The sequence below is a fragment of the Prunus persica genome, chromosome G1 (assembly GCF_000346465.2).
Source record: "Prunus persica cultivar Lovell chromosome G1, Prunus_persica_NCBIv2, whole genome shotgun sequence".
In the NCBI taxonomy this organism is placed as follows: Eukaryota; Viridiplantae; Streptophyta; class Magnoliopsida; order Rosales; family Rosaceae; genus Prunus; species Prunus persica.
Window position 1 is genome coordinate 26,690,193 of NC_034009.1, and position 13,887 is coordinate 26,704,079.

The window sequence follows — 13,887 nt, forward strand, 5'->3', positions numbered from 1 at the left end:
TAATATATATATTATATAGTAAAAAAAATTTCAGAGGCCCTCAAAAATTAGGAGCCTTATGCGGTGTCACCACTTGCACTATGCAAGGGCCGCTCCTGTTAGAAACCACCTCTCATATTGTTCTGATGAAAAAGAAATCTGATATTTTTCATTCAACCACAAAAATAAAAGAAACCTATGAATTTTGATATCACTGTGCAGCTTTGATAATGACAAAAAAAAAAAGATTAAAAAAAAGAGGTTTTTTAATTATTAAAAAACATGAAATTTTGATAATGAAATTTGTTTTACTTTTATTAATTATTAAAACATGAAAATTTTTTGTTGGCATTCTAGTTTATTAATTAAACACACTATTTATTTATGTTATCTCAAAATTGTACTACCACACAAATTTCAATATTTCTATTTTCTAAAACTGTTTTATAATTAAACTACTAGACATATTCTCAAATGTTTTAAATGCAAATTTGTTTTCAAATTTTTATTTTCTGAAACGTTACTAGACGGTCCTTAGTTTTGACTTTGGTTGTCCAGAGAGGAGAGACACCTGAACTCCTCAAAATCAAATCATTCCTAATTTGCTTGATATCCACGCTGGCCCTGAGAATATAAGAACGAAGGGCCAATCTGTGAGAGGAGGCCCAAACAATATCCATATGCAATTGAGTTCTAAAACCTGGACAGCTGCTTTCTCATTTCTTCTCCGCCGTAACCGCTACAGCAGCTCTTCTTCTTCACTCTCAGCTCCTCTTCTTCTTCGTCCTATTCCTTCTCTTCTTCTGCATAGAAGCAACCACGCCATGGTGCCCCACCCTAAAGATGACGCTTATCTCGCCACCGTAATTCCGAAGCGCATTAAGCTCTTCGAGGCCATCCAGGCCCAACAGCGCGCTCACCTCCAGTCCCTCCCCTCCGATCCCATCAAGTAAGCCCTAAACCCTGACTCAAAGTCTCTGTCTTTCTCTTTGTTTCTGTTTTTTGCGCAAGTATATGTATATATGTCTTGCATTTTTATTCATTTTTGGTTTTTTTTTTTTCAGGATAACATTGCCGGGCGGGCAGGAGAAGGAAGGAAAGAGGTGGATAACTTCGCCGTTTGACATTGCTAGGGAGATTTCGAAGAGTTTGGCTTCAAATGCTTTGATTTCTGAGGTCAATGGGGTTTTGTGGGACATGAACAGGCCTTTGGAGGGCGATTGTACGCTTAAGATCTTCAAATTTGAAGACGAAGTAGGACGTGATACTTTCTGGCATTCTAGTGCTCACATTCTCGGACAGGTACAGAGAGTTATTCAAATTGTGGTTTAGTGGATGATATTGGAGATTGACAATGTTTTTGAATTTTGATTACGGTGCAGGCTCTTGAGGTTGAGTATGGATGCAAGCTCTGCATCGGTCCGTGCACTACTAGGGGAGAGGTTCGATTTATCTATATTTATCGTTGGCTATATTAACATGCTCGTTTACCTTGAGTTTTTGAGTAATTTGACTAGTTTATTATCATTATGTCTTTTCGTTTAATTGTACTACACTACAGCTCTTGCTTCATTGTTTGTTATTATATCATTTTTGTTCAATTGGTTTTCTTTCTGGATTATGCTAATTCTGTTTCTTCTAAGACTGTAAATTTGTGGATGAAAAGTAATCGAGTCTTGGAGATTATTGCTTTCTGTTACTGTTCTTTGTTAGTTTTTCTAGTACCCACATTTCAGTAAAAGTTCTTCTTTTTCGATTTTAGTATGCAATGCACCTTTCATGTTTCTGTACGTTTTTTTTCTCTTTGGTTGACCAATATGTTGGGTGGAATTCTATGTGCTTATGTGGTTGTTTTCATGTGTAATTTTATTACTTGGATATTGCAATCTTGTGATCTTAGTCTTGGTGATTCATTTGTATAGATTTCATTCCATGCTATCAGTTTCTGGATTACTCATTTGGTGGGTCCCTTATGAAATTCAACAACAGGGTTTCTATTATGATGCATTTTATGGTGATTTGGGCTTGAATGATGAACATTTCAAGGAAATTGTATCAGCGGCAGAGAAGGGCGTTAAGGTATTGTATTTTCTCTTTGTAGAAAAGTTAATTTATATTTCTTGTAGGGAGGAATTTCTTGCTCATTGACTGACTGTAAATTGATAAGGTGTTTCAACATTTTTCTCTTTCCTGTTGAGATTCCTTGACTGATTGCAGATTCATAAGATGTTTCAATATATTGCTCTTTCTTGTTGTAGTTCCTTGACTGGTTGTATCTTTATCCCCAGGACAAACAGCCTTTTGAGCGTATTGAAGTATCAAGGGAACAGGCACTTGAGATTTTTTCTGATAATCAATTCAAGGTAAGTGAAGCTGCTGATTTTGTGTCTTACAGATAAATATGATTGTTATCTACTTTTCTTATATGCCTTCCATACTCAAAATCAATTTCAGATATGTTTTTGTTTTCACCAACTGTAATCAGGTTGAAATCATCAATGATCTTCCGGCAGACAAAACAATCACTGTGTATAGATGTGGCCCATTGGTTGACTTGTGTCGTGGGCCCCATATACCAAATACATCCTTTGTCAAAGCCTTTGCATGTTTGAAGGTACGTGTTTGCACGAAATTTTAGTGATGCAGGTTGTATTTGCATCTTGTTTGCATGTGTTGTGTTGCGTGTATATTTAACCTATGAATATGTAATTTCAGGCGTCTTCAGCGTACTGGAGGGGAAATAAAGATCGTGAAAGTTTACAGAGAGTTTATGGAATATCATATCCGGATAAGAAAAGTTTGCAGGTGTGATATTTTATTTTGACCTTTTATATGGTTTTGGTTTTTCTTATCTGCTTTCTTACCTGTATCAGCCGCTTCGGTTAAATTTCTGTCTTGTTAAAATTGGAAGTTCCTTGTATGCATAGTTGCACGAGTTCCTCAAATTGTATACAGAAAAAGAAGTATGGATAATTAATCTCAATCCTAACTCAGAATCTAATTTCAGTATAGGATTGGATACAGCTTAGAGAATGCAGTTCAATGAAAGGAAAAAGGTTTTAGATGTGTGAAGGCAAAAGGATGTCGCCTTCTAGTTAACCAAACATCCCTGCATAGTAGTATCTGAAATATTTTGTTGCTATCTTTTAAACTTGAGTCTGGTGGCTCTAGTCCCTCATATGGAAATTCAATTAACAAAGTCAAAATAGGTGGCAGGTTTGATGATATTTATTGAAATTGAGAAGTTGTTAGGTTGTGAATTGTGATATGTTTTTTTTTGATACAAGCGATATTCTACTTTAATCTAATCTAACCTACGGGGAGGGGGATTCGAACTTGGGTGCAGAGTGGGGAGCACATCCGCTCTAGCCAACTTGACTAAGCCCATGGTTGAGGTTGTGAGTGGTGATTGAAAAGGAGTGAAAGCTGCTGGACATTGGTCTTGAATTATTTCATTTTCTTACCAACATCTACTTTTCTGCAGCTATATATCCAGAGGCTTGAAGAAGCAAAAAAATATGACCATAGACTGTTGGGTACAAAGCAGGAGCTCTTTTTCTGTCACCCACTTAGGTATGTTTTGAGCTAATATTTCTTCATTGTATAAGTGATCAAGATTCCCCATGATTTTCATTTGAATATCTCTTCTTGTCAAGTTCAGCCCAGGAAGTTGGTTCTTCCTCCCTAATGGTGCTCGTATATATAAGAAACTAATGGCATTTATACAAAATCAATACATAGAAAGAGGCTATCACGAGGTTGGCAGTTAATCTTCAGTTTTTCTATCATCCTATTAATCTTAAATCATTTGCACCTAAATTACTTTTCCTTGGTAGGTTATATCACCAAACGTGTACAATATGCAACTTTGGGAAACATCTGGTCATGCCACAAATTACAAAGAAAATATGTTTGTTTTCGAGGTGAGTTTTGACATTATGCCGTTGTGATTATTTATATTGAAACACCTTTATGCTTAAACTTAAAAAGTAAATGAACTGTCAAAGCCAAATTAATAGCAGAAATAAAAATAAGATCAATACACAGATTTGAAAATGTACATTTTATTTATTTATTATTTGTATTTTTCTGTGTATGGATGGATACCAAATATTGGCTACATACATATTAATCTCTTAATAGGTAATCTGGTGCCACCAAAACTTGTCAGATTATTTTCTTGGGAACTTTGTATAGCTGGTCATGAAGGGGTCTCTTGCTTGGCTAATAAACAATATAGAAATAATAGTACGGAACTCAATGTAGATGATTGAGATTTTCATTGAGTAGTTATTCATGTAAATGAACGTGACTATCTTTAACCATGAGACTACTACAGGGTTGTTCAACAAGACGATGCTTAACTTACTGGCTATTGCATTTTTGCCCTGCAGATTGAGAAACAGGAATTTGGTTTAAAGCCAATGAATTGCCCCGGGCATTGTTTAATGTTTCAACATAGGGTTCGTTCTTATAGAGGTATGTTTTTTAATAAAAATTTCTTGACCTTTTTTCACTTGAATTGCTTAATAGGAAATTCACTGTATAAAGTGGTATTAACACACTTTCCTTGGCCTGACATTTTTGCACTGTACTGTCTAACACTTTCGGACCAATACTTTGTCTGACATATTATTTATTTTATTCTAAGCACTTGTGTTTACTTTGTCTGAACTTCTTTCATTTGTGTTTTTTCTTTCGAATCTTGATCACAAAGAACTTCCACTTAGACTGGCTGATTTTGGTGTTTTGCATCGGAATGAGGCCAGTGGTGCACTGACTGGATTAACACGTGTACGGAGATTCCAGCAGGTATACTTTCAATGCCTTTATTTTAGCTTAAACCTAGCTGTTAATTTTCTGACAAGTTTTCGTCCAAACTATGCTACAGGATGATGCTCATATCTTTTGCAGGGAGTCCCAAGTGAGTTGAACTTAATTAAATTGCAGATATTTTTGTTTTTGTTTTTTCTTGGCTTTGTTTTGTTTGTAAGACATATAGTGCTTCTCTGTCAGGTAAAAGATGAAGTCAAGGGTGTCTTAGAATTCATCCAGTATACCTATGATATATTTGGCTTCACTTTTGATCTGAAGTTATCAACAGTAAGCTTCTTGATCCTTATGCTTAAAGCATGAACCTTTTGACTTCGTTGCCTAAGGATGTGGAATTCAAATTTGATGTGTTGTACAACATTTGTACTGGTGTTTGTGTTGTAGAGGCCGGAAAAATACCTTGGAGACGTGGCAACATGGGAGAAAGCTGAGGCTGCTCTGACAGAAGCACTAAATGAATCCGGCAAGCCCTGGCAGGTACAACATTTTTACCTTATGCTTAGCTCAGTCCAAACTAGGTTCAAAACTTGATGAAGCTTAGTAGCCCTGTTTTTAAAATGGTTTAGCTTATTGACCTGAATGGATAGTATTGGACCTGCTAGCCATTTTCTACACCACTCATTTCACCATGGACATAAACTAGAATGGGAAATTTTTGTGATTGGTGGATTCTTGTTGTGGTCCATTATCTGTTATGTGTTTTCTTAAGCAGCACTTTAGGTGCCCCTGACTTTCTTGTTTGTGTCTGGATACTTACTCTGTTAGTTGTCTATACAGTTAAATGAAGGGGATGGTGCATTTTATGGACCAAAGATAGATATCAGTGTATCTGATGCATTGAACAGAAAATTTCAGTGTGCAACATTACAGGTATCTGATGATCACTTTGTTTCAGTTGCACCTCTTGCTATTTTGTTGTGTTTTGTTTCCGTTTAACACGATCATTTGAAAAATACTGTGTTTGCAGCTTGATTTTCAGCTCCCTACTCGCTTTGAGCTGTATTACTCAGCAGAGGGTGAAGAAGGAAAGAGGGAGACACCGGTTATGATACACAGAGCTATTTTAGGTTCTGTTGAGCGTATGTTTGCTATACTGTTGGAGCACTACAAAGGAAAATGGCCCTTCTGGCTTAGTCCACGTCAGGCAATTGTTTGCCCTGTTTCAGACAAATCCCAACCTTATGCTCTGGAGGTAGGTTGATATTTCCTTGTTTTTATTGGCTGCTCAGTTTAAGGTTCTAGGAACATTTTGTTGTTCCCCTTCAGGAAGTTTGCACTGGATCAATATAAATGCATTAATTATGTACATACAACACTCGCTGGTTTGATGTTTAACGGAACTGAACTATATTGCCTAACTTTTAAATTCTTCATGTTATGAGTTGTACAAAGTGCTTGAGTGAGATGTACTAAGGGTACAGTATTATTTAATCTTAAGTCATGGATAAAGCCATTGTTGCAATTTTGTAGGTTCGGAATCGGATCCATCAGGCTGGTTATTATGTTGATGTTGACACAAGTGATAGAACCATTCAGAAAAAGGTAAGAGTTCATAAATTTGTCCTTTGTTGATACTTTGAATTTTTAAGGTTTCATTTTATTTTATTTTCTGGTTTATTGGAGGTCCATTGAGCTTATGGGTTTCATAACGGGAGCTGGCCTCTCTCTCATTATTGGGTTCTCGGCCTTTTTTTTTTTTGGGGGTCAATGGCAATAAAATTTACTGTTTGATACACTTCATGAATTTTGTTTTCCAGTGACAAAGTCACAATTGTTTTCTTTAAGAATCTAGCACTGCTAGTGTCAATTTCTTTGACATGAACTGAAGTCTTTAATTGTTCAACCGAGGCTTGTGTCCCAAAGGTTGGTTTCTGTATACTTAATTGTTTTGTACCTGCAGGTACGAGAAGCCCAGATGGCACAGTACAACTACATTTTAGTTGTTGGTGAAGAGGAAGTCAAAACTGGACAGGTTCGATTCAATTCTAATTCTCTTATTTATTTATGTTGTATTTCCCCCTAGTTGCAGTTGTCCAGCCACAGAAATTATGTGATGCCGTTCAACTTTCTTATATAATTTATGCATCAAGTGGTCTGCTTTGGTTTATTGCGAAATAGCCTTTTACATGGCACCATGACAACAAGAATTGTGATAATTTAACATAAAAGAAGAAGAAAGGACTACTTTGAAACCATCCATCAAACAACAAGAGTCACCGCGCTGTCTAAGAGCGATCCTCTCGTGTTAGTTATGATGAATTATGCTTTTCCACTGAGTAGTTAATCTTTGATCCGTATTGTTCCAGGTGAGCTTACGGGTTAGAGACAAGGGAGATGTTACGGTAATGAGCATGGAAAATCTACTTCAACATTTCAAGGCCGAAGTTGAAGCTTTCCATTAGGATTTTGCTCTTCGAAGAATGCTCAAAGCAATCTTAGACTTCTACCCAGATGGACAAAACATATTTGTGATCCCAACTGGAAATTACCTGTTAATTCCTGCCACCAGGCTTTGTACTTTGGTTTACTGTTTTTTTGTTTGTTTTGTTTTGGTATTCAATGTATGAAGTATAGGTTAAGAACTCTGTTGTTAAATCATCAAGATATAAGGATTTTTTCAGATTGACAAAAAATTGGCGTGTCTCTAGTGTTGTTTGCTTTAGCTTTTGTACGATGCACCGAACCTTGACCTGGAAAGCTTCTGACTGTCGTACTTGAATTAGGCGCTAAGCTTTTCTGCAATTGACATGCATTTCATTTCATTTGAAAGAAAGAAAAGCTGTGTACGTGTACGGTACTGATTTCAATTTCAATTTATGGAATGAGATTGAATTGGTGCTTTCCAGGCACTTGCTGTCTGCACCGCACGTGTTCCTACACCACGCTTCTACACAAGTGACAAACGCACTAACTAAGCTCTTTCTAGTGCTTTTTTTTTTTCTGACCCCAAAAAAAAGGCTCTAATTTAAAATTTTATTTTTACCATTAAGGGTCGCATTATACACATAACTCAATTATTATTTCTATGATGAAATGGTTGAAGTGTAGGGCCAGGCCTTTGATTTACTTTCAAGTGGCAATGGATTCAAGTTCTCATGGTATTCGTGTGTGTCGAGTTTCCTCTTCTTAACCCACAAAATAATAATAGGGTTCCTTACATGTTTTAGTACCTCTCCTCAACATAACAGGGTTCGGTTAGCTTATTTTACAACCCAAATAATTTCCAAGAAACCATGGCCTCTAGATTCTATATATCATCTCCTCAGGCTCTCTTTAGAAGATTACAATATGGAGTGTGACTTCAGGGATTTAATACTAATGAATGCATTTGTTGTTTTACCATTATTTACTCAAATTATATCAGTTATATTGTCCAAAATAATTTTTTAGTTACTTTTTTCCCACAATTATCTATCTATCATAAATATACTTCCTCTTGCAGTTATCCTATTTTCAGCAAGCCTTTGACTCGTCATTTCAAACGAAGAAAACATGTGCATTCATAAAAGCAACAAGATTCTTCACATTACAGTGTAATACGAGAGAAAGAGGGAGAGAGGTTGCTAGCAATGTTAGAAACCAATCCTTGATCCTTCTACAATATATAATTAAGCTAATGACAAAATAAATAACACTATTAATTAATTGCTTAATCAATTATTAGTAATATTAGTTCTGATCTTAGCTAGTGGTGATGGAAATGGTGTAAACATGTGCATTCATAAAAGCAACAAGATTCTTCACATTACAGTGTAATACGAGAGAAAGAGGGAGAGAGGTTGCTAGCAATGTTAGAAACCAATCCTTGATCATCAGTCTCCCCCTTGGCCACCAACTTCTGCTCCGTGATCGCCATGAAATCGAGCGGTCCATGGGATAACATAAACTGGGACCCTTGAAGATCATGTTCTTGCGGCTGCTGCAGCTGATCATGATTTGCAGGTGCAGAGGGCACCACTGAAGGAAGCTTTGAGAGGAGGGCTTCAAGGCTGCTCATGGAGGGTGTTATGTTTTTCAATGGAACTGCTTGGTTGTTGAGATATTGGTGGTGGTGATCATACATGAATTCATGAGTTGGAGTGCCCGCTTGGAAATGCCATGCATGATGATGATCTGGGGTGGGACCATATGCATAGCCATGATGATGATGATGATCAACCTTGTAGGGGAAGGGTGGAGATGATGGGTGTGGCAGAAGCACCCCTGGGATGCTTTCAATGTAGCTGAACTTCTTTCTTAGCAGAACTACATAGCTCAAATCTTCAACCACCTGCGGGATTTATAAACATTATTGATCAATGGCATACATATATGTTGAACTAGTTTCTAGAGAGAGAGAGAGAGAGAGAGAGTATCTCTCACCTTGTGAGTAGCTCCTAACTGAACAACACCTTCTCTAACTGCTATAAGGGCTATGGTCTGCAACATATTTGAATGAAATTAATAAATAAATAAAAACAAATCTATGTGAAATTTTGGACTTTTTGAGGTGGATTTTGATGCTATATACCTTTATGCCAGACTGGAACTGGGCTTCCCATGTCCTAGGGTGCTGAAGCAAAGGAAAAAAGAAGAAGAAACAACCTAAGAAAACAGACAGATCGATGTTTTGCAAAGAAAAACTAGGGTATAAATATAAAGTCGTGCCTGCAATTAGTATATGTAGCATGAAATCACAAAGTTAATTATATATATAAAAGCATTGATCAGGAGCAATCATACCGAGTCAGCTGAGTTGTGCCAGGCTGATAAGAAGTTGATTTCTTGATCATTTGGTTCTTTGTGTATCCACTTATGACTATGATCTGCAGCCACTTTCCCTATCAACCTGCCCAACCCCCAACACAGCATTAATATATAAATATTTCTCAACTAATTGCTTTGCTTCCTGTGTGTTCTTTCTTAGAGCTCAGTGAGTACTATATCCACACACACACACAAACAAAAAATCAAAGTCAGCAATTTGGTAATTAATTTCTTGATATCGTCGTCATTGCTATATAGCTTTTACCCTTCTCCGTAGTTGTAGATTTCATGGGACATCTTGAAGAAAAGCTCTGGTTGCAGGCCATTGTATTGTTGAAATTCACAGTTGCCATACATTGATGATGAAGGGCCTGCAGGACAATCAGAACTGGAGTTGATCTCATGAGCTGTTGAGGAGGCACCAAAGTTGCAGAAACCATCTTCCCAAACCAATATCCTGCCAAGTGCATATATACATACATATATATAATAAGCCAGAACATCAGTTGCAGAAATCCATTTTACTATGAAACTAGAACATCATTATATACCAGTTCCTTCTGTTCCCTCTTGACCTGTCATAAGCTCCATGACCTTCCCATCTGTTACAAGACCAAAATTGTTAATGAAAATTATAATATACACTAAGCTTTTTGTGAACCTGTACTTTATACTTTGAAGAAAAACAAGTAAAGAATCTTTTTTTTTTTTTTTTTTAATTTTTAAAATTTGGCAAAGTTGTTGTTTTCTTTTTATTTCCTTACTTGGGTGGTGGGTAGTTTCTAGGCAGGATCCTCCAGAAGACGGCATAAATCCACTGAGAGTTTTCATGAATGCACAAGCTTCTCAGGGTGTGTTGAAGCAGATGAGTCACAGCTAAGGGGTTCAGATGTTCTTCCATCTCTTGGGCGTATCTCTCAATGTTTTCTCTACCTTTTTTTTTTCTATTTCTCCTCTTCCAATCTTCACCTATCCTCCTTTATATAATAAGCCTACCAACATGTTCATCTCTCATTTATACCCCTCTCTCTCTCTCTCTCTCTCTCTCTCAGTGTGGAAGACTACTGGAAGTAAAATAAAATTTTCTTCAACCTTTTTTTTTACCGAAGTGTTTCCTGAGGCCCCACCTTGTCTTTCTTGCAATCCTTCATTCAAAACTACTACTAAAATTTTATTTTATTTTCTTGGTTAAGTCCTACCTCATGATCCCAATTATGTTATTATATCAGCGAAACGACCAAACCTTAGTTTTCACAGACTAAATGATGGCAAGTATTGACTAGCTAGCGCCCTTTCTTTCTCTCCAACCCCCAATGGTATTATTATCATTCTGACTTTCTGACGCACTTACCATTTGGTGTTCCCACTCAAATTTCAGTTCCATGAAAAACTTTCTTACCCTCGACCTTCAACACTGCACCGCCATCAAGCTTAGTTATTGAAGCATGTTATAAAATTAACCAAAGATTATTTGATGACCAACGAAATATCATAAACAAATATAGGGTTCTGCCAATTTCTGATTTTCCTGTGGTGTTGAGGAAGGCACGGTATTTGTGTACGTATTTTTCTGCTGGTGTACGATAGATAGATATCTTGTTCAGTCAAAAACAATGGGTGCTAGCTATCATTTAGGTTCGAGAAACCTTAGCCCACAATACGTACAGAGTTGCAGTTCGTATAGTAGTACTTGATATTGATGCCCTACTCTTGCCACTTCATAATAATGGCACTTTCCCAATTACAAAGAGGGCCAGCCAGCCATTATTAAGCATTTGCAGATAATAAGGTGGAAAAAAGCTGCTTTCTTGCTGGTTGCTGCCATAGAGTTTAAAGAGTGCTTCTCTTAGTCTTTTAGCCCTCACTGAGACAAAGCCATGTTACATATATAAAATGCTGATCGACTATATATTGCATTCATTAATTATAAGTTATAACCATGCATCGATTTCAATCTCTCTCTCTCTCGCTCTCTCTCTCTCTCTCTCTCTCTTCTGTGAACAACATGATGACCAAGAGGAGCTATCAGTGATTTCATTTCCTCACCCTCTCTCCCTGACACCAAGGAAAATATTGACAGAACATTATACTGTCCCTTTGACCGTCCTTTTCTTTTTTACAAGAAAGAAACCGTCGTCTCATTATAACACCGTGTAATAAATGTATGCATCAGTGTAATTTACAGGATATATAGCCAAACATTTGTCACCTTCATTGCTAGCCTTGATAGTGACACACATTGCTATCTCCATAATTTTCCCTTTGGATTCTTGTTACCAAGGCCAACCCCATCCATGTCTCTACTCAATGAGAGAGAGAGAGAGAGAGAGAGAGAGAGAGAGAGAGAGAGAGAGGGGTGTTATAATTCATAAATGGGTTCTGTTATATTGTAGTTTTTGGGATCTTATAATGCATGAATTCACGATCCCTTTGCAGAGTAAAATATTAATATTGGGAGACAAAGTCTGATGGTGGTGATGTAAGCAAAAGGAGTGTGTTTTGGGGCAACAATTGAATGAGCTTTGGATTTTATTGGTGCTGGTGATGGTTCTGGTCTACACTTTATATTGTTGTTTTGTTGATTTTTGAAAAAGCAGTTCCAAAGATTGATATTGGAGAAGTTGGTATGGAAGCAAAGAATGGCTCAAGATAGATACCAGTGGTCAAAGATTATTGGTGTTGAAATTTGGCCCATCCCTTTCTCCCCATTAACTAGTGGAATCTCTGCTCTTCCCATCCCCCATCCTTTTTTGAATCCCATTTGATATATTTAAATCTCTCAATGTAATGCAAAAACCAACAGAATTATTAATTAACAAATGGTGTTGCTTTGTGAAAATGTATAGTGATAATCAGACAATATGAGACAGTATCTAGTAAAGCTCACTCTAAGGCAGGCATATGATCTTCTTCTTCTTCTCTCCCACCACACAACTTTAGCATATTATTAGTTAATTATTTTATGAGAAAAGGTTGGTATGTATAAACATCGGCAGCAGAGAATGGCAGGGGATCAATGTAATTTGATATTGTTTTGGAATGTTTGATATTGTATTATAATTCAGATGATGGGCTGCTGCATTGGGTGGATTGCCTCTTTTGTCTTAAAGAAGCAGAAACACTAAATGCTCCTCAGTTATTTGGTTTTGTTAGAAAGGGTTGGTTATCAGCTTCTCTAGCTCTACTGTGAATTTGTGATGAATGTCCAAAAATCTAAATTTCAGTGTTTCTTAGAGTGATGAAATGTCTTATCCACTTAACAAGATGATTTGTTCTCACACTCATATAAAAATGGCATCCACATTTCCCAACATGCATGTGTCACAACAATACGGTGAGTTTTAATTCTTTTTCTAGCAAGGCTTTGGTCCATATTTTTCAAAGTGAGAGGTACCTTTTGTTTTCTGCACAGTTAATAATTTCAAATACAAAGCCATATTAGGGAGGAGGAACCGAATCTAAGATGAAGGAAACTATACATGATTAGGGTGTGCCATAAAATCCAGAGGGGAAAAAACTCAAAAAAGTCCAGAGTGGAGGGGTTTTTAGGCTGTGACAGAAGTTGATCAAATGCATGAAAATACTGGGAATTCTTCACCCTAACATAGAAAAACTCCAAGGCAATCACGTGAAGGCATTGCCAGTGACAATTTTGGGCTATAAAAAAAGCTGTGTGTACAAATCCATAACGAAAAGGAAAAAGGAAGAGATTAAAGAAAGATATCCCTTTTCTGGGTAGCTTTTGTAACCTTTTCATTGCTGTAAAATTGAGCCTGTATTTCAAAGACAAAATATTCTTGGCTCCCACACACACACCACACCCAACTTTTACATGTCATCAGTGTTGCAAAAAGCCATCCCATATATGGTATCAAAAAGTGGTCGTAAACTCAAACCTGCAATCAAAAGATGGAAGATGCTCTTTCATTCTGGACCGTCCATCACAAGGGAAGGGACCAAATAATCAAAGGTGTAGAGACAGTAGAATATACATCAGATATTGCATTAGGCATGTGCCTCTGCTCTGATAAGAAGGTAAAATTTCTGGTGGAAAAAAAAAGAAATATAATGGTACAAGTTCTTGTTCTTGTATATCTTCACAAAGGGTTGAATATAATTAGTTCTTTGAGGGGGAAAAAAATAGGAAAATGAAAACATGCAAACATGATCATTGGTGCTGCTGTGAAAGTCAGAGAAAGATACCCAATGTATGCTTTTGTACTTGAAAGAATGGAAAATGATTTATCATCACACTCTCTTTGAAGTCTGAAGCTTGGTCAATCTAGTGGACGATCCATATGAGGATCCACCTACCGTTATTGTGAGATA

At 36.8% G+C, this 13,887-nt stretch overlaps 2 protein-coding genes across 2 annotated transcripts; one reads left to right on the top strand and one right to left on the bottom strand.

Annotated features, from left to right (window-relative positions):
• On the top strand, positions 556-7,661 carry LOC18788181 (threonine--tRNA ligase, mitochondrial 1). The gene is made up of 20 exons (XM_007225141.2): positions 556-928; positions 1,044-1,281; positions 1,362-1,421; positions 1,969-2,058; positions 2,268-2,342; positions 2,465-2,593; positions 2,695-2,784; positions 3,464-3,552; positions 3,641-3,737; positions 3,816-3,902; positions 4,374-4,458; positions 4,697-4,791; positions 4,871-4,903; positions 4,996-5,082; positions 5,197-5,289; positions 5,590-5,682; positions 5,780-6,004; positions 6,283-6,354; positions 6,713-6,784; positions 7,119-7,661. Exons 1-20 carry the CDS (start codon positions 660-662, stop codon positions 7,212-7,214), a joined length of 2,175 nt encoding a protein of 724 aa, XP_007225203.1. The 5' UTR covers positions 556-659; the 3' UTR covers positions 7,215-7,661.
• LOC18791604 lies at positions 8,558-10,772 on the bottom strand. Its single transcript, XM_007224872.2, has 7 exons — positions 10,323-10,772; positions 10,110-10,160; positions 9,824-10,015; positions 9,535-9,640; positions 9,323-9,364; positions 9,175-9,231; positions 8,558-9,082 (listed from the first exon to the last, which is right to left on the bottom strand). Exons 1-7 carry the CDS (start codon positions 10,457-10,459, stop codon positions 8,558-8,560), a joined length of 1,110 nt encoding a protein of 369 aa, XP_007224934.1. The 5' UTR covers positions 10,460-10,772.